Source organism: Ursus maritimus, unplaced genomic scaffold (genome assembly GCF_017311325.1).
Source record: "Ursus maritimus isolate PB19 unplaced genomic scaffold, ASM1731132v1 scaffold_2, whole genome shotgun sequence".
In the NCBI taxonomy this organism is placed as follows: domain Eukaryota; kingdom Metazoa; phylum Chordata; class Mammalia; order Carnivora; family Ursidae; genus Ursus; species Ursus maritimus.
Window position 1 is genome coordinate 45,724,872 of NW_024424452.1, and position 25,073 is coordinate 45,749,944.

General features: G+C 56.5%; 2 protein-coding genes across 3 annotated transcripts in view; one reads left to right on the forward strand and one right to left on the reverse strand.

Annotated features, from left to right (window-relative positions):
* LOC103658289 (carboxyl-terminal PDZ ligand of neuronal nitric oxide synthase protein) overlaps positions 1 to 22,258 on the forward strand; it is a 267,594-nt gene extending 245,336 nt beyond the window's left edge. Inside the window, exons 9-12 of one of the 2 annotated variants that reach the window (XM_040635968.1) lie at positions 2,640 to 2,805; positions 4,040 to 4,192; positions 17,666 to 17,975; positions 18,792 to 22,258. In XM_040635968.1, the coding sequence (XP_040491902.1) occupies positions 2,640 to 2,805; positions 4,040 to 4,192; positions 17,666 to 17,975; positions 18,792 to 19,266 (1,104 nt within the window). In that variant the 3' untranslated portion in view covers positions 19,267 to 22,258. Of the gene's footprint in view, positions 1 to 2,639; positions 2,806 to 4,039; positions 4,435 to 17,665; positions 17,976 to 18,791 lie in introns of those variants that run through there. The other variant, XM_040635967.1, reaches the window with a different exon arrangement.
* On the reverse strand, positions 10,413 to 13,309 carry SPATA46 (spermatogenesis associated 46). Its single transcript, XM_040635969.1, has 3 exons — positions 12,999 to 13,309; positions 11,681 to 11,794; positions 10,413 to 11,096 (listed from the first exon to the last, which is right to left on the reverse strand). Exons 1-3 carry the CDS (start codon positions 13,291 to 13,293, stop codon positions 10,570 to 10,572), a joined length of 936 nt encoding a protein of 311 aa, XP_040491903.1. The 5' UTR covers positions 13,294 to 13,309; the 3' UTR covers positions 10,413 to 10,569.
* Positions 22,259 to 25,073: the final 2,815 nt, after the last annotated feature.

Below are 25,073 nucleotides of genomic sequence, written 5' to 3' on the forward strand. Positions count from 1 at the left end.
TGCCTGCTGCCACTTCTGACGGCCGTGGAAGCAGACCAGCTCGTTAGCGCTGGCTCGAGGCAGCAGCATGTGCTCTCGCATTCCTGGGCTTTGAAAACCCCTGAAATGTTCTAACTCTGCATTTGCAAAGCTAAAATTTTGATTGAATCTGTACAAGGAGCACTCAGACTCAGGAGCGTTTTCTCGTGGCACCTAGTGCCGGGTGGAAAAACATTCGACTCGAGGGCCAGCTTTTCTCTATTGATGGTACTCCACCGTGGGGACTGGATTACCTGCACAAGCAGCTCCCAATATTCCACCCCAACCCCGGCTTCTGCAGGAGGGGACTCCTCATGTGTCCCCAGTCCTCATTCTCTGATGTCAGAATGGGAATCTAGGGATTTTCTTCAGTGGACAGTGGCCCCTAGTGCTAGAATCCTATGTTGCCTGAGCCTCTAGGCAGGCTCCACAGTTGAGAGTTGGAGAAAGTGAGGTCCAGGTGGAAGGGAATGTCCTACAGTTGTGAAGGCAGTCATCAACAAACTGGAACATTCCAGCTCCTGGTCTAGTGCCCTCAGATGGCCTGTTCAAGATGCAAGTCCGTGGTGCGTGTGCCGGGAGCCCTCCGTAGATGCCAGTTAGCAGTAGATAGAATTCTCTGCTTTTTCCCTTTATATGCATTGAAAATTTTGTTCCAAATTTCTGCCTAATGTTTCTATTTCATTCCAAAGAAAATAGAAAATGGGTAATTAACAATTCTGCCTGCTCAGTAGATTTCCTTTCAACGATAGTCTTGATTGGAATCAGTTACATTACAGATGGAAGGTGAGGGTTGGCCCTTCCTCAGGGGGCACTTCTGGGGGCTTCCCACAACAATTGTGCTGTTTCTCAGAACCACCAAGATTGGGGGGGGGGGCTCTCAGGTGAAATAGCTCCATGCCTCAGTTTCCAAAGAAGATAAAGGCTTAACAGCCACCCACCATCTGATACTCGGATTAATATATTGTTGCTTCTTTCCCTCTTCTCATCGCTCTCTAGATCTTTCCTTAGTTGATATGAGGCAGCAAGTGAGGCTGATTTCTAAACCAGATGTCAGTTGTGTCCTTAGCAGCACCTTATGGAGGACAGATTTACTTTAGATTCCTTAGGCATCCTCCCCCAGGGGCAAGACAGGCCCAACCTTAGGAACCACTAATGGAAAGTGGCAACTAATCTCATTAGTGGCTCCCACTTAGAAGCAGAGCCAACTGCAAGGTCAGGTCCTCCAATCTGCCAGGAGGGAAGCAGCTGCCGCATCCAAGAGTGTGATTCTGCAAGTGCTGGCGGCTGGAAGGGGCAGACACGGGGCTTGGCAGTCCCTTGGCCAGGCTTGGGCAGAGGATGGAGTGGATACCGTCTTTTACTCCCCGATAAAATGTGCGTCTCTTCAGAGCAAGCTGCTTCTCAGAAATCCAGAGCATTTGCTGTCTGAACCAGAGTCAGCTGGCCTTCCTCCCTCCCCTTCTGCCTCCCTCCCCTCCTGCCTCCACCTGACTCACCCCAGGCAGCCTGCCTCTTAATGTCCACGCTGTATTTTTGGTCCAAGGAAACCTCTTTCCCACAAGCTGCCTTGGTCCAGGCCAAATGCATTAGCCCCCTTTCTTCAGAGACCTTCCAAAACCCTCCACAGGGACCCCTTCATCCACCACTTAGTGCAGGAGTCGCGGACGTGTACACATGGTTGTTGCCTTGTGACTCAGTTTCTTCAGGCTAGCTCCTGATACAATCACCACACATCTCCCGCTGTGTTTTCTCTCTGTATCCAGTTACGCACCGAGAACAGACACCCCCTCCCCGGGCCCCGAGCACGCTGGGTGCGCCGTTGCCCGCTGCTCCGCTGTGAGAGCGGAGTTGATGAGGGTCCCCCTCCTCCCGCAGGGGTGGCTCTGTAAACGGTTCGCTTCCACCCTTCCAGGCTTGCGGGCCAAGGCTCTGCTGTGAGCCAATCAGCAAACGTTTGACCCGAGCAGGTGTGAAGCACAGTCCTAGCTGCCACGGGAAATGAAAAGGGGATGGACGGTCAGGGAAGGATAGTGGCACCCCCAGAGGTGACAGAGCAGACTTTACGACAACCCCCTTGTGAGTGAAGGGTGTCTGTGAGGCTTCCTGCTTCCCATTACGTGTGGGCACGAGGAAGGGCAGAGGAAAGGCCATGGAGGGGATTGCTGTGAACTCTTCTTAGCTACTGGGTCAGTGTATCAGTTTCTGTTTTTCTCTTTTAAAAGACACCATGAGAAAAAGGTACCTCCCTCCACGTGGTGGGAACACCATAGCTGTTAGGGAGCTCTTCTGATGGGGGTGGGGCTCAGGGGCTGGGGCTCGGCTCTGTCGAACCTCTCGCTCTGGGTGCTGGGCCCTGGGTGGCACGTGAGTGACACACCATGGTGCTCGCTCGGGACATACAGAGAGGCCCCCGGGGCCAGCGACCCAGTTTCTTGTGGCTGCTTCTCCAAATTCCAAGCCCAGGTGCCCATTTTGTCCCAGAAGGGCTTCTTTGTATTGACTCGAACATGGCAGGTGTCTCTGGTCCCAGCTGAACCCTGGTGACTCTTGGGTGCATTCATGTCCCTCTCCCCTCTCTGTCCTGTCTTCTCCCCGTCTTCTGCACCTTGTCTCTGCAGGTTCACTTGCTGAAGGACCAGCTGGCTGCTGAGGCCGCCGCGCGGCTGGAGGCCCAGGCTCGTGTGCACCAGCTCCTGCTGCAGAACAAGGACATGCTCCAGCACATCTCTCTCCTGGTCAAGCAGGTGCAGGAGCTGGAGCTGAAGCTGTCAGGACAGAATGCCAGTAAGTGGGGGCGCTGCCCAGCCTCCCCTCCCTCCGTGGAGGCTCTGGAAAACCCCTGTTCTTTCCCCTGAAGCTTTGGGTGGGGTTTTCTTAGACCCCTGCCCTGCCCTGGTATTCTAGCAGAAAACAGGCAGCTCTGTGTGTCCCGTCCATCCACTTCACGGAATTACGAAATGGCAGAGTTAGAGAGGATCTTGGCTCCTTCTAGTCCAGCGTCCAGACTTGACCTTGAATGTCCCTGGGAGTCACTGCCATGTATTCGTGCAGGCTCCTCTCCAAAGGGGCTCAGGCACTGCACGTCCTGAGGCAGTCCATTTCTTTCCTCGAGGGCTTTCCGATTGAAACATATGGAGCGCCTGTTACGTGTCACGCTGTCTGGGAGCTCGGTGGGAGACTTCGCACTGTACGGGAGTTTACGCTCCCCGCGCTGTAGAGCTTACAGCTCTGTAGCATAGAACATGCTGGAGCCGGGGGTCTACCTAGCAGATAAGGCAGAAAAGAACTGGCCGGTAGCGCTGCTGGTTCATGGCAGAGGTTGCCTGGCGCCCCGCCTGAGATGCCCAGCTATCTCCAGGCTGGCCTGGGAGATACTCGAAGGCAGCACATCTCCAAGCCTTCCTCGTGCTGATCCGTGGCCTGTTAAGTGTGCTCTAAGCGTGTGCGGGTCTCGTAGCCCCTGGCCATCTCCCGTGCCATAAACTTGATAGAATTTCACAGACATGATGTCTTCTAATCCCTGCAGTCGTAGACGCTATTATGCCCGTTTTACACACGAGACAGACTTAAATAGGTGAAGGCTCAAGGTTACAGGACCAGCAAAGTGTGGAGGCAGGATTCAAACCCGGGTCTGATTGCAAAACGAATGCTTTTCCTATGAGACCAGTAGTTCCCTCAGACTGTCCCCTATAGCTTTAAAAAAAAAATGAATAGTCCAGCTCATAGGGGTCATGATCAGTAGGTCTGGGCAGGGCTGGGGCCCTTGCTAAAGCAGCAAAAAGGTATAGATTGGGAACAGCCACGATACTTCACCGCTGGAAGCCCCTCTGGGCTTCTGTCTCTGTGCACGGAGACGCTGCTCTGGCCCTCGTGGTTTGTACCTCGTTCAGTGTACCCCGCTTGTGCCCCCCCACCCTCGAGCCGCACCCAGGCACTGCCCGGCGCCCTCTCCTACCCCCCGCCCCCTCCCCCCAACTCGCTGACCCGGCCTGCTGTGCTCTTGTCCCCCCCCCTCCAGTGGGCTCCCAGGACAGTTTGCTGGAGATCACCTTCCGCTCCGGAGGTCTGCCCGTGCTCTGCGACCCCACCACCCCACAGCCGGAGGACCTGCCCTCGCCGCCCCCGGGCGCGGGGCTGGCCGAGCTGGCCCACCCCGCCGGCAGCCCCCTAGGTAGGCGCGACTGCTTGGTGAAGCTGGAGTGCTTCCGCTTTCTGCCCCCGCCCGCAGGCCCGCTGCTGGGCGGCCTGGAGCTCCTCAAGTTCCGCGAGTCGGGCATCGCCTCGGAGTACGAGTCCAACACGGACGAGAGCGAGGAGCGCGACTCGTGGTCCCAGGAGGAGCTGCCGCGCCTGCTGAACGTCCTGCAGAGGCAGGAGCTGGGCGACAGCCTGGACGATGAGATCGCCGTATAGGGCGGGCCAGGGCGCGGGGGACGCGGGGGCCGGGGCGCAAGGCCGAGGACCGGGTGCGGGGGCCGGAGGGATGCGGGGCCGGGCGCACCGCCGAGGATGCCTGCGCGGCGGAGGGCGGTGAGGACCGGGAAGACGAGTGACTTTGGCTCCAGCCAGGGGCCCGGGAGAGCCTGCGGTTTCAGGAAAGGATTAGGACTCTGCTTTGGAGGTTACGATGGGAGAGAACTGGACTCCAGAGGTGATTGGGCCCTCTCTCCCACTTGTGACTTGGGAGGGGAGGGCAGGGCCTTCCAGAGCCCGTGGCTTTGCGAGAGGGTCCCTTGCAGGGACACCAGGCTGCCCCAGGACCTGCTGTGGGCGGGCTGCTTCATCAGGTTCCTCTGCTCTGTTCTGTCCTGGATGCCGGGATAGCCCCCTTCCGCCCCATCTCGTGGTCCCACGGTGAAGGGAAGCCACCAGGTGCCTGCTCAGGGCCTGTGTGTCTGGATATCCAGGATGCTGCCAGTTGCCTAACCCTCCCCCGAGCTTATGGAAGGAATTCCTTTTCTAGGCCGTGGTGGAGATGAGAAGTTGAATGCTCTGGGCGATAAGGGACGGGACGGTGCTTTCAGTGTGAGCGTGGAATTGGGATGTGTCACATCGGATGACTTGAATGGGGATGTTTTTCTCCAGCTGGAATATGAGGTGTTGCTTGGGAGGGAGACTGGGAGTTGAACATTGTTGAGCCTGTGCTGTGAAAGCCCTCGGGGAGGGCAGCCCCTTCGGGGCCACAGATCACACAGGTCTGATTTCCTCAGTGTGGAAGCCCTGCCCCCCTCCTGCCTGCAAGCCCAGCTCCTCCCCCTGGAGGCTGGGAAGCTGCCCCCTTCTCTCCTCTGTGTCCTGCCTCAGGGGCTGTGCTGGCCAAGGCTTTTGTAGCACCCTCCCCTCTGAGAAAGCCTCAGAGCCCCCAGCCTTCCCTCTCAACCCGTCCCCTCCCCTGGGCAGTAGTGGTCAGTTTTTACTGCAGAAAAAACCAAACACGAGCTGGTAGCTGAGACTGTTTCTTTCCACTCTTCAAATCACTGCCACCTCAGTCAGGGACCATAGCCATGTCCCCTCTTGACCCGTCTCTGTGGGTGCGTGCCTCGAGCACACCTGTACAAAAGTGCCACGTGCAAATCTCTCGTCTTTGACCATCCACGCCTTGCGTAGAGATTCCCACCTGGACTGGCAGGCTGACTGTGGCAGGGCGGCCACGCTCCCTTTGCGACAGGCGGGCCACGAGTGGCTGTTAGCAGATTTAAAGATGCCTCGAGAGAGAGCTGAGCCATTGCTAGGGTCCTGTGTTCAGGGGAAATAAGACTGTATCCGGGACAATAAGCGACAGACCCAGACTGCAGTATTCTTTGAGGATTCGTTGGTAAGGATGGGATTACCCAAAAAACAGTTCTTCAATCCCAACTTTGCTTTATAATTTATATAAATGAAAGCGTAGCCCTTTTCTTAAACAGCTGGGTTTCTTCTAAACTAGAAAGTCCAAATGAAAGGAAATACACATAGCTTTATGGTAGCCTTCCTTGGCGTACCAGGGTGTGGGCAGAAATCAGATGGGTGTGAGTGTGTGCGCGTGCATGTGTACGTACAGGCTTGTCTACCCGTGTGCAGGAAGGTGAGTACGTATGCGTGGGCTGCTGTGAAGTGACCGGAGAGAAGAGAATGTGAATCTTCAGGGCATTTGAACCACAGCAGAGTCGTGTTGTTTTCCTTACGTGTATTTAGTTGGAGAGGGGTGGTTCTGTTTATTTTGCTGCCTTATTAGCCATCAGATGGAAGTAGATCCAGATACACGAGGAAGAACCGGGAAGGTGAGAGCCCCAGACTCAGGGAGGGGTGTCAGGAATCCGGCGTGGCGGGGCCTAGCCGGCTTCCCCGACCCTCACCTGGGTGGAGGCCTCTCCGAGCAGTAGAATCGTGAATATTCGGGGGGCGGGAGGCCTGGCTTCTCGAGGTCCGCTGCGTGTAAGCAGGAGCTGAGGGTGAAGCCGGGGCGGGTGGATTGGGTTTTGTGGAATGTGGCAGGAGAGGGAGGGCTGGGATGGGGAAGGGTGAGGAGTGGGTGGGGAATAGTTTCTAGAGGGTCTAGAAAAGCTTGCAGGGGGAGAGAAGAAAAGGAATTTAGGAAGAGATTACAGAACTTGAAGAGACTAGTTGTACCACTGACTCCGGACCCACCCAGGACCCTTGCTCTCCGATGCTCCGCGGTGGTTTCCAGCTGCCTCGGCCCCAGCCTCCCCCCAGAGGGGGCCTTCCCTGGAGCGCTGGTTCGAGTGTCGGCATCATCCCCAGTGTGACCCAAAGCAGGGCATGCCGGGGTGTGGAGATGGGAGACAGGATGGATCTAGGGGCCATGATGGGTCACCAGCCACTGGGCAGGAAAGAGAACATCGCAGACCTGATGTCCCAGCGATGTCACCCTCTCCTCCCCCCTCCTTGCTTCTTGCTCTGCTCACTCAGCTCCTGCCCTCTTCCTTTTTCATCCTTCTGCTCTGCCCTGTATAGTGGACAAGTGGACACCAGGGGGCACCTCCCTTACTGGTGCCTGCCTCAGCCTCCCCCAGGTGCCGGCAGGCTCCTGGGCACATGAGGCTGTCCCAGGTGCAGAGCCAGCAAGGAATTTCTCTGCGCAGAACAGACTGCGTACTGGGATGAAAACGATATTCCTTATATCTCTGCTTATATCAGCGCTCTCTGTGAAGCCCCTTCGTAGCTTCCCTTCTCCCCGTGGCTCCTGTTCAGGACTTGTGTTCCTTTGATCTCCTCTTTGCCTGACCGCCTCCTCTCACCCCACTGACCCTGAGCCCTCTCTTTACTTCCTGAAACTGTTGTGTCATTAACTCTGTCGGTTCGACTCTCTGGGACGAGATTCTGTTCATGTAAAGTGCACTTACTCCCTGGATGTCGTCACTCGTCTAGTGGCTTTTGCTAAATAAACCTTTCTTATTTCTCAAAGCTTTTCCATGGTCTTTTCTTGCTTCTTCTATTCCACCTGCTCCCTGACCTGCCCTCACTTCCACCCCAGTTCCCAAACCAGTGGCCATCAGCTCTGCGAAGCACAGTTGTCAAGGATCGTGGTGTTCAGAAAACAGAGGGGGACGGAGGTGGTGCTTCAGTTGGGTTCGTCTAGACCAGCCTTGCTGATCACGCGGTCCTACCGGGCTTCTCCTTGGGGTACGGTCTTGCTTCCCCGGGGGATGTTCGGCAGTGCCTGGAGACACTTGGTTTGTCCCAACTGGGGGAAGGATGCTTTTGATATTTAGAGGGTAGAAGCCAGGGATCTTGCTAAACACCCTACAGTGCACAGGAGGCCCCCCCCCCACACACACACACACTAGAGAATTGTCCAGCCCCAAATGTCAGTAGTCCTGAGGTTGAGAGGCCCTGGGCTTATGCGCATGACTCCAGACTTTCCCAAGCCCGGGTCTTTTCACACAGCAGACATCACTGGCATGTAAGCACGTTTTAAGCACTTGAAAAAGTACGACATCATAGATGTTTCCAGCTATAACTAAAATCATTAGATCATAAAATTTCACTGACTCCCTGACTAAATGTCTGAAATATGCAATGGGTAGGATTCCAAACAGGCCCATTCCTGACATGTCCAACCCGGAGTCAAACGGGCTCGTCCCCACACCTGCCCACATGCATTATGGTGCCCTTGCTGCTCGGCTCAGCAGAAGTCGCCGGCTCTCGGGCACTTGGCTTTCCTGCCAGGAGGAAACACAAAAGGGAGGAGGAAGGCTAGCGAGGGAAGAGCGTCAGAGAAATAGAAGCTGCAGGATCTTGAAAAGCTGACACCATGGAAACCAGATTACTTTGGCCATAACTTTCAGCCCTCTTGAAGGCAGAGGGCTTGCTGGGCCTGGTGCTTTGCCGGGCCCAGCCAGCTCTGCAGGAAGGTTGAGGGGGTCCCATCCACCAGCTTCACATGCCCTTCGGCCTTTTCTGCGTGATGGAACTGAGCCTCACTGTCTCATCTGTAAAATGGGGATAAAATAGACCACATAAGGGGATAATGAAGAGTAAATGAGCTTGCGTTTTACAAGCACCCAGCAGAGCGCCTGGCAGGGGCTCAGGGCACCATAGAGCTTAACTTCCAGTTGTTGGGGGAGGGGGGTTGTGCCCGCGTGGTCAGTGCATTTGTGGGCTGGGTGCGTTTTCTGTGTGCTGAAACTTTCCTCAGAACTCTGCACGGAGGAAGTCCCTGGGGGTCCCAGTGATGCTATTAAATGTGTGAAACGCAGAGAAGAGAGTGCCCGTCCTCACATGAAACTCAGGCCCCTGCCAGGCAGCAGTCGGCATGTACTGTGGCCCTTCTGCTCAGACCCCGGCTGTAGGATGGCTGTCTTTTTTAACATGTTCTGTGCCTGTGACACGGATGCTCTGGAGGAGGGAGTATGGGGTGGGTGGAGGGTGTGAGGCCAGACAAGAGCCAATTTCTCCTGATTCTCCCACAGACCGAGGTAAGGCCACGAGGCACCACGTGAGCCCCTCTTTGTACTCCCCTCAGTGGCCCCACTGAGGGGACGCACATGCCCAGCGACGCATGGAAGGGGAGTTCTTCAAGGGCCTAGGTGGCTTTTCCATTTTGGGAAACAGGAAATCAGAGTGAGGACGGGTCCGCTCCCTCCCCCGGGGGGTCCAGGGAGTGATGTCAGGGCTGCCTAGAGAGATCACCCACCCCAAAATGGACAGCCTGGGACCCTGGAGCCCACAGTTCAAGTACACTCTTGGGCTCTGGCTGGGTTGGTAGAGGGTGGGGAGAGAGAGGGTGGGGAATGTTCTCATGGCAGGAATGTGACAGGATGTGAGCCAGAACCACCACAAATGCTGTTTTAGCAGGACAGGGATAAGCAGAGGTGGCTCTGCTAAACCAGAAAGCAGAGGCCCTACTGTATGGCCACCGGAAGGGCAAGGGGAAAGCTTCCATCCCAACCCGTTGGCCAACATGTGGGGAGGCAGAGGTGAAGGGAGGGGTGGTGCTGGGGCCCCTGAAAGGAGATCCCCCTCTGCGGTGAGGGCACCCCCTGGGGCATCAGGGAGACGAAATGAGAAGTAAATAAGGCCTAAAATTAAGACCACTAAGCATTTAGCTTTTTTTTTTTTTAAACCACATAATGGGTAAAACAGATGTCCTTCCTGCATCCCTGATGTCCAGCCACGTTTCTGGGTAGGAGTTGGTAGTGAGACTTGCTCAGAAATGGGAGGAATGTCAGGGCTGCCTGCTGGCACATTACTTGGTCGTGGGAAGCGGAGTTTTCACGTGTGTACCTGCCTCCTTTGACATGACTCAACACAGCCGGGTAGAGATGCCCCTGGGTCACAAGCAGATCTGTTGTGCGTCAGGAAGCACGACCATTCCAAGTGAAGGATTGTGGTGCACGCGGTGGGCGTGGGCCCAGCCTTGTGCGCCTCTTTCTGCCTTACGCAGGGGGGCATGTGGTCCTCCCCGTTCCACCCCGTGAGAGATCTGACACCCGAGCGGCTTTCAGACGGCGCAGAGGTGCTGCTGGGGGAAGCTTCCCTGTGCCTGCAGGAAAGGGCGTCCGCTCTCCTCCCCTTGCTCGAGCTCTCCCGCGGGGTGTGGCAGGGACTGATCACAGGGGGACCAATGGGAAGCCAGTGTCGTAAAGCAGCGTTCTCATGCTTGAGCTGCCCCAGAATCACCCGGAAGCCTGCTGAGAGCACAGACTGCCTGGCTACCCCCAAGAGTTTCTGATTCAGTGAATCTGAGAAGGGTCTGAGATTTCATTTCTAGCAAATTCCCAGGGGACGCTGACACTGCTGATCTGGGTACCTCACTTTGAAAAGCCCCACTATAGAGGCTATTCTCAAACTTGACAAGGAGAGGGCAGGGGAAGGTGGGAGGGAGAGGGAGGGGGGCCTGGGGTTGCTAGGCAGCCATTTGCCCAAGGGGCATGGGATGGGGGCCGGGGACGGGAAGGACTGCAGGTGGGTCAGGATGACCTCGGACTTGACAGAAGGCTGTGACTAACTTCGGTTTATTGACATCTCTCTGGAGACACAAATAGGCTTCATGCCCTCTTCACCTGAGGGGTCCACAAACAGGACAGCTGCCGCCCTCCAGCCGGGCTACTTGAAGGCCTGGCCGCTGCCTGAGGAGAGCCTATCTCCCGGCTGGGCCTTCTGCTCCTTGCCCCAGAGGGTTTTGAGCTTGCGGTAGTACACCTTGCAGCTGAAGCCCTCCCTGAAGCCCCCCTTGATGTGGCTCTTGAGGGAGTGCAGAGTGGGGTACATGCGGCAGCAGGCCGCGCACTTGTAGCCGCTCTGCTGGGCCGGGTGCCACCTGGAGGCCATGAGGATGTCCTGGTACGTGATGTAGTCTGTGGAGTCCAGGCCGTGCCTGGATTTATTGGTGGCCTCTTGGGGGCAGGTGTTCTCTGGGGAGGAAGAGGACGAGCAGACGCTGTCAGCCAAGTCCTCGGGAAGGCAGCTGTCCCCCCTGCCCTGGTCCCGCTGCCCCTCTGGGAAGCTGTAGGCCCCCAGGTGGCTGTCCTGGTCCGTGCAGACGAAGTAGCTGTAAGGGGAGAACCAGGGCCGGTAGATGGTGCATTTGCGTCTCAGCTGCTCCCCGTTCTGGGGGTCCCCCAAAATGCAGTCTGCGGAGGAAAGGGTGGAGTCTGAGCATGAGGCCCTGGGGTGGCCGGGGGCCACGGGAGAAGCAGAAAGGCAAGAGGTCAGGAGTCGGGCGTGGCCTCGGGGTCCCCCCCTCTGACTGCAGGTCTGAGAGCAGGCAGGAGTTGGGGTGGTGAGAGCCGCCCGAGGCATGCCTTCCTGTTGCTCCCACGAATGGCAGTTTGGTCTCCGGGGGTGGGGGGTAGAGACTCCACTTGCATTCACTGAGCCCCGGCATCTGCCAGGTGCTTCTCTCCCTGCAGGCACCTTGCCTCCGCCTCAACTCAGGGTAGGCAGGTGGCTCAGTGAACAGCCAGCCCTCTGGCTTCCCAGTGCCCCGTTTCCGCCACCAGTGGTCGTGGCCACTTTTCCAGCTTCACGGTCTGTCTGCCTGCGACAGCGTACTCCAGGCGGAAGCTGCTGTTTCACCCCAGCTCGGGAGACAGGCCTGTGGAGGTCTGCTGAAGGAAGGACCAGGAAGGTGGGGGGAGGCACCCTTCCTGTAGGGGAGAAGCCCTCGCCCCTCCAGCTTCCCACAGGTGCCCGCCCAAGGCCGAGAAGGCCTCACCTGGAGAGAACACCGTGTTCTGCACCCCATGCCGGAAGGCGCTGCTGTGGTGCTGGGCTGGCAGGCCCTGCGCTGGGCTGGACACCTCGGTGGGTAATGCAGTCTTTGCAATGTCTGGGTTATGGAAGAAACGCTCTGGTGAGCTGTGCAAGGTCGGGAGTCCTCTTCTTAGTGACCACTACCCCGCCTCCAAACATACCTAAAAGGCTCTACCTTGGGACTTTAAGACATTGCAAAGCTGAAGAAAAACAGTGCCCTCTTTTGCACCCAGATAAGCAGAACTATTCTGGTGGCATCCGGGGGAATTCCAAATGGGGCATTTTCGTTGAGATCTGGGAAAGATTCTCTCCAAAGGAGAATTTTCGCTGCAGACCAGATGACAGCTTTCTGCCTGGCCCATCCTACTCTTGACCTTACTGCAGCTCACCATGTGTGTGTGTGTGTGTGTGTGTGTGTCTGTCTGTCTGTCTGTCTGCATTCCAGCCTCTGGGCTTTTTCCAGGATCCAGGGGAGGGAGTCTAGTCATGGACCACATAGCTATGTTACATGACCCCTTTGGGGATGAGAAACCAGTTTCTCCAATTGAAACATCTCCCGCACACAGCCGGGGAGCGTTCAGGTGGTCTCTAGCTTCATGAACACCCTGATGACTGCTAACGCTTAATAAAGAGCCAGCCTGCCTCAAATCCCAGAAGGGGACCGGAGCTCAGTTTGGGAAACCGCGGTATAAGGGTTCTCTGGACAGGCCCAGGGGTGTTTAGGAGAGTAGCCTTCTGAAGCTTTAATGTGCACACTTCTCCAGAAATCACCCGGGGGCATTGCTACCCACACAGGTTCTGATTCCGCAGTTCTGGGGGCAGCCTGGGATCCTGCACTGCTAACACGCCCCAGGTGAGGCCGACGTGGAGGCCCACAGACCATGCTTGGAGTAGCACGTCCTCAGAGCCTTGATTCCCTGCTGTGCTACTCGGGGACCCTGCCTCCTACGTCCCTGCTGAGGGGTGGGTGAGCCTGCCTCTTCTCCAGCTTGTCCAAACAGGGCTAAAACTAGCCCCTACTCTATATAGACAGTCACCTGAGATTCTAGTGAAGGGGGGACAAACTGGATAACAAATGTTTTCCCCCATCATTCCCTTGCCAGAAATGAATAAACAGCAGGAACTACTTACCATGAATGCAGCATTTTGAAAAATTATTTTCTCCCCATGTGTAATTTGACTTTCTCACTAAATCGTAGTCCTGTAACATGATCTGGTAGAGTACTCAAAAGCTTCTAAAAAAACCACATTTTTGTGGCCCTAGTGGCACCAGAGTTTACCTGGCAAGCTGGTGGCACGTGAGGACATAATATCGGGAAAAGTGCTCAGGGCTGAGGAAGAGATTCGAGGTCCAGAAATGCTGAGGAGTGAGAAGTTCTCCATATTCTGACTACCGTAGGTATGGAGATCACACGTCTGCTCCCAAGAGGCTGTTTGGGTTGTCCAGACGATGAACATTCTGAGTACAGTTGACATCACAAGAAGGTCACATGATTCCACGCACTGGCCAGGCTGTCCCTTCCAAAGACGGATGGAGTCTCTTAAATTTTGGAAAGGTTTTTTTGGACTTGTCATTGCTCATTGGCCTGCCTCAATTGAGAATGCCCAGGGGGAAGGAAGCCTATGGCAGAGATGTGACCGCAATGTCATCTGTTGACCCCGCCCCATTGATCTTTGGTGTCTTTTTGTGTCCTTGCTGTAACCACCCCCCCCAGCTCTGGGGACCTCTGTACTCTCTGAATAAGCTTCTTGCTTTGCTTCTCCTTCATCTGCCTCACCTCTGCCATCAGACGTTTTTGTTCTTTTCGTTTTTAAGTTTGGGGTATAATACATTTTCTTTGGAAATCATTTCAAAGTGACACAAAGTGGCAAAACTAAATTCAGTTTCCGTGTATTCTGTATGCAGGTTTTCCTATCGTTAACATTTTACCCCGTTTGCTTTATCACTTCTCCTCCCTCCACCCTGTACTTGGTTTGCTGAGCTATTCCAAGGTAAGTTACAAGCGCCATGGCCCTTGTGTCTAAATACTTCAGTGTGCGCTGCCTAAGAATAGGGACCAGATAATATTTTAAATGGTCGGCGCTGTCTATTTTTAGCAAATGACTAAAACACAGACGGGCGGCTTACTCAACACCATTTTGCTCCCTATAAGCAGTTTGCCAGGGAGACTGCCCTCCAGAGCAGCCAGGTTGCCTCTTGTCTCCGCTTTGCTTCTGTCCTATCACAGCCTCGCCCGGTGGACGGCTGTGAGTAAGGGTGAAAGGTGATCAAGCCGCTTTGACGATAAGCCCCTTTCTACAGCGTCACAACAGGTGCAGGCTAGGTACACAGAGTGCATTCTTCTAAACGTGTGTATGCTCAGGCTGCGTGGAAAGACGTGGCCCGGTCGTGGAGCAGGTGCACGTGTGAGTGAGCTGTGTGAGAGCCTGGAGTCGTCTTCCCGTTGGTATCTGCCCGCAGGACTTTGACGTTGCGGGACAGGGTGGAGGACCTCACTGCCTCCCTCAGGGCCTGGCTTGGAAGCTTAGAATGAGTTGGAATTTAATGGACACCATGGACTTTGGCAGCATTGAGGGTATTGGCGATTCGACACAGCCCTCGTGGTGCAGAGATAGATCCTGGGGTCCTACGAGTTGGCTTGCGTGAGTCCTTACCCCCGCTCTGCCGTTAGCGACCTATGCAGCATTAGGCAACCCCCCCTCCCCCGCCACCATGGCCTCCTGTTTTGTTCATTTAGACGCTTGGAATGGATGAATGTCTCCCTGGTCTAAGATCAGGTGATTTATGTGCGGAAATGGGACAGGAGAGTAATGAGCGTTGCACACGGGATCCAGAAGATTTTGAACTTGATCCTGCGGGGGGTGCCAGCTTGGGAACTTCAGAGAGACTTCCTGGAAAGGGGGCTCAAAATATTGGGGAACACATGGGAAGCTGTGTTAGTGCCTGTTTGTAGAGTTTTTAAATACATGACTCTTCCAGTCTAGGTATTGAACAGTGTGCGGGCACCTGGTTATCCGGGGTTGGTGATATTCCTGGCAGCGGGGCTGTTGTCTCACATGTTATATGCTCCTGGTATGTTGTTGCTGGTGGCCCGGGCAGGAGGTGACACTCCCAAAGTGGTCGGTCACTACATAAAATGTGTCTCTCTCTCTCGTTTGTTTCCCACCTGCTTTCCGAGCCCCTTTCTCGGACAGGTAAGATACCGTCTTCCTTACGGACGACTTACGTCACAGATGCTTTGCTCTGCACGGATGTGTGCATGTGGGAATGCCACGGGGCGGGCCACCAGGTTGGGGGCTCCTCATTTTTTTTTTCCATCATCGCCATTATGTTTCGAACCACCCCACGTCTAGTCCAGAGGGAGGGACAGAGTGTGGGGGTCGTTATGGCACATCCTTCGGGTGTGGAAATGAAGGAAGCCCCCCCAGAGTCCCACTTCTGAGAGAAGAGCAGTCGTTCCCGGGCTGACCTCAGGAGTTATGAGTGGCTTTCGTAAATGGAAAAAGGCTCGGGAACAGTTCTTTACACTCTCTGCCCATAATGTGGTCAGGTTTTAAGTATTCCTGTAAAAAGCCAGTTCAGTTAAGCCAAACTTCCTAAATGCCGACTCTCGTGCCGGCCCTATGCTGAGCACTCCAGAAAGTAAAAATCACTGGAATGCTGCATCCCCTTGAGGAGCTCACCATTTCATTATCGAGCCAAGGTGCGTATACCAGGAAGACTTGGGGAGCTGTCAAGAGCACCTGGGACAGGTTATCTTTAAATGACTTGAGAATTCAGCATAGGCCTTCGGAAGGGTAGAGAGCGAGAATACAGGAAATCTACAATGGTGCGTCATCCGTCAGTTACCTATGTTTATTAGAATGTTTTTCAAATAAGAGGAGCTCACAATTCGCAAGTCACTTAGGTGTTTGTTTGTTAGGTGTTTGTTTGTTACTTACACTTTCACAAAGAGCACGTCTGCACTGTAGATTTAACTCGAAACCAGTAAGGAGACCACCACGGATGTATCTGAGCCAGGAAGTGGTGGGGGATCTGCCTTCCCCAGAGAACCTCTTTTGAACATTTGCCCTGGTTCCACGGTGGCCCAAGTATACTTGCTGGTTTGGGGGGCGGGGAATAGTTAAATGCTTTCATTTCGAAGGGCTTCTCTACGAGTCCACAGATTTTATGGTTAAAGAAAAACTAGAAGGATACGGGATGTGATAGGGAAAGTGTGCAGAAGTGGGTGGTGGTGTGGCGAGATAGCGCTCGGAATAGAGTCAGAGGAGCTGATAACCCCGTTGTGGGCTGGGCTGGAAGTCCCGCTAGCGTGGTGTGGCCACACCTGGCGCCCAGGCCACCCCAGCCAGTCAGCTCTGTGCCCCAGACCCCAGGGCTGTTCTAACCCAGTTCCCTAGCACGGCCCCCACCGTGGTGCTTTTCCTGTGTATGCAGCAGACGTGCAGACCTGGGGGTGGGGTTCATCCACTCCTCTCCCCACAGCTTCCTGCTGCTGCCCGAAGACCTTTACAATAGGGCTTCTGTAGCTACTTGGTGCAGAAAGGATATGTCTGTTAAAACCGCAATAAAGGGAGATGCGTCCCCTGGCTGGGGACTCAGCAATGCAGGGCAGAGAGAGCTACTTTAGGCCAAGTTCAACGCAAGAAGCAGCACACCCAACCTCACTTACTCTTGGGAAGGGTCAGCGTGAATAGACACTTAGAGGCGTAGACAAAGAACAGAGTCCATGACCAAGTGTAATCTCTCCTTCCCCCAGATGGACAGAGTATCTGGAGTAGTTGATAAGGACAGAAACCTCCCGTGTGCTTCTAAGGCCACAGAATGGATCTGGCTCCTTGGAGGACTGAGCTTGACTTCCAGGTGGGGGTGGGAATGCCCTGGTACAAGCGTGTGGATGGTGTGGCTTAAAGCCCTGAGCGCCAGTCGTTCCAGTGACAAACCTTGGAGCTATGATCTTGTCCTCTACAATTCTCCCATCTGCAAAATGGGTCTGCCAGTTCGAGAGATTTATTGAGCACCTACTGTATACCAGATCAGGCTAGCCTTTAAAGATACAAAGATGAATGAGACCTGGCCTTTGCCCTGCCAATGTTGACAACCCAACGGGTCTACCTGCAGCCCTTGGAGATAGTCTTTCCAACCGAAGATCTGGAGAGAAGGGCCATCAGTGAGGCAGCTTTTCCATGATCCCAGGCCGAAAGGAAGTGCTGGAGAGGGTGAGAACACCAGAGTGCTGATTCAGCCCCACCAGTAATGGCCCTGCGACCTCAGACCGGGCAGGCAGTCATTACTCTGAGCCTGTCCTCCTGGTCTGTACATAGGATCCCTACCGTAGCCCGTCTCGGGCTATTGGGGGTGCTGGTCAAGCTCCTCCTGCTCCCTTGGCACCAGGAATTTGGCGTGAGCCGGGCTGGACCCCCCCACTTGGCATCTCTCTGCACGCAGCTGCCCGTTCTCCCACGTTCCTCCTCAGGAGAAAGGGGGCCTGTTTTCCCGCAGAGAAAATGGGCTCCACAGGCGGCTTTCAGTGGGGGGCTTCCACCTCGAGCCTCCTCCAGCTTCGGTCCCAGTGCTGGCGTCCGCTCAGCTTGTGTTCACAGCGATAGAAAAATACCATAGTTAATGACTTCATCGTTTTTTCTTCAGAGGGCTCGGTGACCCCAAGGGAAGGGGTCATGGAGGCAGGTTTAAAGGGATAAGTCCGGTTGAAGTTAGAGGTTTATGGCTCGAGCTTGTCACCGATGAACTGGGCGGGGCGGAGCTGGTACTGCTAGTCCCACATCCCATCAGGAAAACCGAGGGGAAGGGTCAAGAGTGTGTCTGCTGGTTCTCTCCCGAATGTTTCCAGAGCCTCGGGAAGTGCCAGCCGTGGGTATGGTGTAAGGAGAAGAGGCAGAGTGACCCGTGTCCGCTCACTGTGTCCGTCTTCCCCTCTGTTTGCAGTGGACCATGGCATGTTTGAGAACTTGAATGCGGCCCACGCTCCGAAGCTGCAGCCCAGCTGCTCCTTCCCCCACTTGTCCAGGCTGGCGGCCCCCGGCTCTGCCACTCTGGGGTCGGTGGAGCCTGGTGGGCCGGGACTCTGGGTGGGCAGCAGCCAGCACCTCAAGAACCTAGGTAGAGCTGTGGGGGCCAAAGTGAATGACTTCCTGCGGAGAAAAGAGCCCTTGAGCCTGGACGGTGCGGGCGCCATGGAGATCAACAGGACCGCAGGGGCCCGGCTGGCTGGCGGAGTTGCTGGCGAGGAGGAGAGGTGAGTGCGGGGGGCGTGCTCGCAGAGCCCCGGGGTGAACCCGTGCCTCCAGAGAGCAGCCCTGAGCCGGGGACGCGAGCTTGTCATGTGGAGAACAGGGCTGGGCCTGGCGCCTGGTTGCTGGCTGCCACCCCGTCACCACGGCCGAGGTTTGCCCGTCAGATGTTCGCACACGCCGGGCCACCTGCTCCCCTAACCCTTGCAGCGGCCCTGAAGTGGATCGGATCATTCCCATCTGGCACAGAACTAAGTTCAAAGGGGTAAGGTGGGGAGCTTCCGGTTACGAAGTTAGTTGCGGGCAGAGCTGGATTCGAACCCCGGCATTGCCGGAAGCTCCCACCCAGCCACACCTCCGACCCGCTGCCCCACTGGTGGTAGTGGAGGAACGTGGGCATCCGTGGGATCCACCGGGGCAGGAGAGGGAGAAGTCTGCTGGGGTCAACCGGTCCCTTCCAGGCCTTGTTTTCAACACCTACTATGCTCCTGAGCGGGCAGTGTCTCTCCTAGGGCTCACTGCAAAGCTTCTGATGTGACCCAGCTCACCCGTGGTCCCAGCGGCAACACTGAGCGGCTGTCAGCACTGAACCTGGGCGGGCGGTGGGGGGCAGGGGGGCACCAGCGAAAGCCAGCAGTGCTCAAGCTGCCGCAACCCATACACCAAACCGAGGATGAGGCCCCAGCAGGAGAGCGCTTGCTGGGTGGGTGAGCTGCCATGCAGTGGGAGCTAGAGAAGGAAATTGGGGGCGCTGGGGTCTCACCATCCTTAAAGCACACGTGCCTGTTGTCATCAACCCACTCTTGACCCTCCCCTCACAGGTCCGCACAGCAAGAAGCGTTCCCTCGGCTGGATCCTCCGCCTCCCGTCACCAGGAAACGAACCCCTCGGGCGCTGAAGACCACGCAGGACATGCTGATTTCATCCCAGCCCGTCCTGAGCAGCCTGGAGTATGGGACAGAGCTATCTCCTGGGCAGCCCCCGGACACCCTTGCAACTGCCCAGCTGGAGGCCCCCATGGAAGTGGCGGATGGGGGCGAGGCTCTGCCCAATGGAGAGGTTTCCCTGTCCGTGCCTGACCTGATTCACCAGGACGGCCAGGACGAACCCAAGCTGAAGATGACTGAGTGCCGAAGGGCCTCCTCCCCTGGCCTCCTCGAGAGGAATGGCCTCAAACTCAGCCTGAGCCCCATCCACCTGGACGAGCCGCTGGAGGACAGCGGCCCCCCTCCTCGGGCACGGACCTCCAGCCTTGACAATGAGGGCCCACACCCAGACCTGCTCTCCTTTGAGTAGGGCCTCTTCTCCCTGCCAGGCCTCCCTTTCCCTTCTGCCGTCTCCTTCCCTGGTACCCCTTGCCCCCCAGCTCTGCGTGCAGAGCTCAGCAGAGAGCCGGTCCCCCCATGTGGGCTGTGCAGGGCCAGGAGTCCCTGAGTCGTCCTCCTTAAAGGCTCATTTTCTGTAAGCTCCTCTGGGTGCCGGCCGCAGCCCCAGGATGTTGGAGCACCTCTACTCCCAAGCTGCCCTGACTTCCCACTGGACCCCAGGGCCACCGGCCCGGGATGAAGGGTCTTGTCTGCCTCCCATGGGCTGCCTTTGCTCCCGCCCCTCTCCCTCTGTGCCCTGACTCGTTTCTCCTGCCTCAGGTGGGGGAATCTGGCTGATGGGGAATGATGGGTTTGGCTGATGATGGGCCCAGTCCTGGAAAGCCGCATACCCTGAGTGCCGCCCAGCCACTGTTCCTCTCGGTCCCAAGACCATGGAGGCCCCAGGTGGTTGCCTTGCCTCTGCCCTTTGAGTTGGGCCAGAGGAGACACCAGGCCTGAGACCTGGAGGCAGCCTGGTCACGGGGGTTTCTCCGGCTGTTTCCCATCTGGCCAGTTGGGGAACGCACCAAGCCCCCCAGGGCAGGGCACAGAGCCCATCACTGAGGTGGCACTGAGGGAAGGGGGTATGACCCGCCACTTGTGGGCTCCCTGCGCAGAAGGGGAGGCCAGGGCACCCCTTGCCGTGTGAGGACAGGGTTGGACACGCCCCGGCAGAGGCAACGGGGCCGATTACCATCTTGCTTTGGGGGCGGGCCCAGGAACTTGGCGTCCAGGCAGCTGGCCTTGAGAGAACCTGGAGCAGAAGTCGTGGAAAAGACAGGATGAGGACAGAGCAGCCATTGGGGGGTCAGAGTGCTTTTCGGGGACCACCCCACGGCCTGAAACGAGGCAGATGTAGGGTCCGGGTATGGTAAGTGCCAGAGCCGGGGTGACGGACGTGAGATTGGGATGTGGCAGGAGCCGTGGGGCGAGCTACCGCTCACTAGGCAAGAGGTGCCTTGTTCCTGTGCTGAAATTGCCTGGGTCTCCCTTGAGGGGCCTCTGCCCTGCCTTCTCCTTGCCTGGATGCCACATGGTCCTCTCTGCATCCCGGCCTTCGGGATCCATGTCTGGGACCAATCCGGTTCATCCAACCCTAACTGGTTCCTGCCCTCCTGGGTTAACCCACTTTTATGTTCCTGTCTCCCACCAGGGATCCTGTCATGCTGTCTTCCTGTGGCCAGGAGACCCTGTCGGGGGGTGAACCCAACCCTGGGGGCCTTTGCAGCAAGAAGAGAACCTCCCATTTGTTGAACAGGGTGGCTGGCTCCCTGGGGGAAGGCTGGCGTGGCACATCTAGCTGTGGCAGGCCGGTGGGCAGTCTTCCTCCTGGGACTCCTGCCGCCCCTTTTCTGTCCATTCGGCTCCCCCTGCCCCCACCCCCGACACTGCTCACTTCCCACTTTACCCCATCACCCAGTTCCTGCTCCCCTCGCCCCCACCTCTGCCGTGTGAAACATCCAACCAACTTCTCTGGACCCGGGAGCCTGATTGGGGAGGTGGGGGTGGGCTGGCCAGGATGCCGGCTGCCCTTCGCATGGCCTTGCTTCTGCAGCCCTGTAACCTTGGCACAGCCTTCTCACCCCATCTTCCATTGTTCCGGAAAGCCAGGCTGCACGGCACGCTCACAGCAAAGCCTTGCTCCCTCACCCCCCCCCACCAAAGGGGCTGCACAGGCCGGGTACCCTGCAGGCCGGGGCGCAGTGGGCAGAGCGGCTACCGAAGGTCTAGATCCTGCCGCCTTCCTCCAAGAACATCAGGAAGGTATGACCTCTGACCCCGAGACTCAGAAGTTCTCGGGACTAGCATTTGGAAGCCTGTGAGTCCTCCCAGACTGGCTAGGAGTTTTGCACCCAATACAGAGCTGGGGGTGGAGGCAGGGAACCTAAAGATGTGTGCTGGGAGCTTCCACGCCAGAAGCTCCGTCTGCGTCTCTGGCGGGAAACTTAGCAGAGCCGTTCCCCCCTGGGGCTCCTGCCCCAGAGATCAAGGTGGCCCTGGCCGGGTGATGTGCAAAGTTGTGCAAAGAGCTGGCGGGCCCCGGCTGGCTTTAGCACCCTGCTCTCCATGCCACCCCCAGCTGCTGCTGAGGTCCTGGCCCAGCCTCAGGGTCAGCCCGGGGATCCCAGGTCGTCCTAGGACCATCACCAGGGTGACGCTGGAGATCCTCAGGCTCGTGTCTGATGCCAAACGAGGGCCGGCGGGACCCTGCTCCAACCTTTGGCCTATGATCTCCACCCTGGCCATTGTCCTCCCGCAGGGGTGAAGCTGCCACCTGGGGGAGGGGGGCTGGAGCCTGAAGTCCCGTCCTGGATTCCGTGACACTGCATGGTGCGGGGGCTGAGTGCTGCCCCTAGGCGGCAGCAGTGACAACTTCTAGTCCTGCTGAAGGCCGGGGCTCTGACCAGCTTCCTGTGTCTGTCGCAACAGCCTGACCTTCCTGTGATCACAGCCTGGCAGCCAACCTCCCCCGCCCATGCACACACCCCCCCCTATGTCCAGCTTCTCTGGGAGTTCTGCCCTTGGTGGCCCAGTTGATGCAGGATAATGAGAAGCAAAGGACCCACCTTCTGGGTCTGCATAAGGAAGTTGGGGGCACAGAGTCTCTTCCCTGTTACCCCCTCAGCCCCACTGTATTCCCCTGGTCAGCACGTAGCTTTCCCCTTATAAATCACAGGTGAGCTTCCAGAAGCTGGCAGGAGGGTGGCGTGTTCCCCTGCACAGAGGGAAATGTATCTGTGTGATGTACGTGGATGGTATGAAGACAAATGGACTTTGAGAGAACAAAGAGGTTGGCCCCGGTCTGGGGCAGGACGATTACAGATCTATTCCGAGTATTTTCTAGAGCTTCTATATTTATATTTTTAGTAGTGTTCTGGTAGAAGGGAACTGCAGAATAAAACGATCTGGTTTGGTTTTGCCGGTTTGGTTTTGGTTTCTCCAGACTGATGGGAAGTGGTTGGTTTTCTCAAGGCTGGCTTGTTGGGTGGAGAGCATTGGCATTTTGGGTTAGGGGTCTGGACTGGCAAGACAGAGGTCGAAATGTGAGGCAGGTGGGCACTGCCTGCTGACCCCCCACCTGAGGCCCTTGGGGGAAGTGATCTCAGGTTGGCCCCCCCATTTGTCCCTCTAACTGGACAGTCGCATAGGGTCCCCCCTTCCAACCTGACCATCATGTGGCTGTTTCAGGGGTGACATGATGGATGCGGGTAAGCCCCTCCTCAGGAGGAAATGCAAGTTGGACCCCTAGATTGTCCTCTAGGTGGTGACTTACCTGGGGTACGGCCCTCTTCCACAGGGGAGGGGACAGGGCTGTGCCTGTGCGCACAGACCTTCGGAGGGACCAGAGCTGCTGGTGGAGGTACTTCCCTGCCCCAGGGCCACCTCGAAGCTCACTTTCGGAGAGACTGGAGACTTGGAGCACGTCTGGCCCGAAGCCTTGTGGCCCCCAGGCGAGTGTCGAACCCGGGGACCCAGAGGACACTCACAGCTGAGAATTGGCCAGGCCTCTAACCATCTCAAAAGGGAGGAAGTGGAGAAGAGATGGGTGGGGGGCAGAAAAAGAGGCCTTCAGTCTGTTCATAGAAACCATGCACATTTTTAAAGGAGGAAGGATGGGGCCTTTCTGCCCAGCTCTGTCCTTCGCGGGGGGCGGGCGGGCTGCACATCCGAAATGCCTCGGGCAGGAGGCTCCAGCCTTTTCCGTGTCGAACCCCACTCTTAGTTCCTCAGAGGATATGCAAGAAGACAATGGTGCTCGAAGGTGGCCGGCTTGCTCCGCAGTGGGGGACAGCACATTGTTCTGGGAAAGCAGGAGAAACGCGGACACCAATCCAGCACGTTCCATGCACGGGGAGAAAGCATTGAGATTACTTACAGGACAACCTTCTCTGTAAGGCTAAGCCCCAGCGACTTTTCTTCAGGTACCTTTTCCCGTTGGCTGGCTCCTGGATGGGCTCCTGCAGGCATTCGGGTGTGAGATGCGCCTTCCACGTGCCTTTCTTTTCCACTGTGATGCAAAGCAGTTATTTTGGGCGAAGATCAAATATGGAAAATTGTAGCATAAAAAAAATTTTTTTTTTTGAGGAAACTTGTAAGTGGAAAACCGGATGTGCATATGTCACTCTTAATGCAGTTCTCTGGTCTAGAAGTCGAGGCACAAAAATGCACTTATTCGGAGGACGTATCCGAGCCCCGCCAGGAGCCGAGCGCTGTCTGGTGCACAGCAGTCACCTGGTGGGAAAGGGGCACCTCGTTCTCTCTCTCCATGTCCGCAAGGGGTGAGGACGCCGCGGAACCTGCCCTCCTACGACGACCGGGCTATGTTAGCATGATATCAAAATACAGCGGAAGCGCCAAAGCAGGGGGCCCGATGAATTTCAACTGGTAGTGTTTTTCCTCAGAGCGTCATCTGAGTAACTGCTGAAGAAAACCAACAAAGCAGAGGTCTTGACGAAACCCACTTCATTCCTGAAGTCTGTGCATGGGCTGCTGGGAACCCCGGTTGGCCTTCAGAATTAATGGAACTTGCTAGTGCAGGATGGCACCTCAGACGCTGCTCCCAACTCCGAGAATGCCTTCTGGTTCAATTTGCTCTCAGGCTTTGGAATTCCTTTCAGGTCAGCGAATCTGGGGAGTGTTCTAGAACTCTCCGTGCTTTGTCTCGGCGTCCTATCCACCCCCGTCTCTCCCACCAGCTCTGCAGTCCAGCTGGCAGCTGCGGATGTCTCGGCAACGGTTTATCTTTGAGATTTGGGCCCTCAGGGTCCCCTGGGCTTCACTCTGCAAGCAGCATGTGGGGTGCCCCACGCGGAGCCTCCGCTGCGGCTCCCCTGGGAGCGGGAACAAGTAATTAAATCTGCACAAAAAAACTTCAGCCCCCGTGGATGACTCCCTGCCTCCCCCCGGACAGCGTCCTACGTGCAGATGGCATTTCGTGTCTTTCAGCTCTCCCACGGAAATGCACTCTGGAAACTTTAATTTAGGTTGTTCAGGGAAAGCATCTCCGAGTGCTCTCCCCTCCAGCACCCCCTCCACCCCGCTGCCCTTCGCGCTGGGACGCGCTGTGAGAGCCCAGAGTCCCCAGCACGGACTAATGAGAAAATTCCTCCGCGTTGGGTATCTAGGGCTCGTCTCTCCTCAGACACAAATCCTCTTTGTGTCCAGCTTATCTCCAGCTGCTGCCGTGATAAACAGTGCCACTCGAGGGAGCCCGGGCCAGCCCTGCCGCACGGACCGGACCCCTGGGTTATGGCCCACATGGACGGGGAAGCACGCTTGACGGAATGCTGAAAGACCAACTCGGATGCACCAGGCTGCTCGCTCTCTCTCGTGGGAGGTGCCTGAGCGATGTGTCCGCTGCAGACACGGCCAGCATTTGTTCCCTGGAAATGGCCAGAAAGGGAAAAAAAAAAAAAACCCAAAAAACCCCAAATGAAAAAGCAACCCCCCAACAAACTGCAACTGGTTTTGTTTCGTTTTTACTATTTAACCAGTTAGCCGTTTTCAGGGCCATTTGCTACCTTCTTCCTTAAAGCCCCGTGCACGTTTGCCACCCTGTTCTTTCTGGATCCCTGTGTGCTCGCTGACTCCTGTCGGTCTGGTGGTTAAGCGCAGAGGCGTGTTCGGCCTGCTTCACGGGCTAACTCACGGCACTTGGAAGATGTTCCCTTTGGTGACATGGGAGTGGTTCGGGGTGGTCCAGGCCACCGGGAGGCCAGTGGAGCAGCCTGGCCT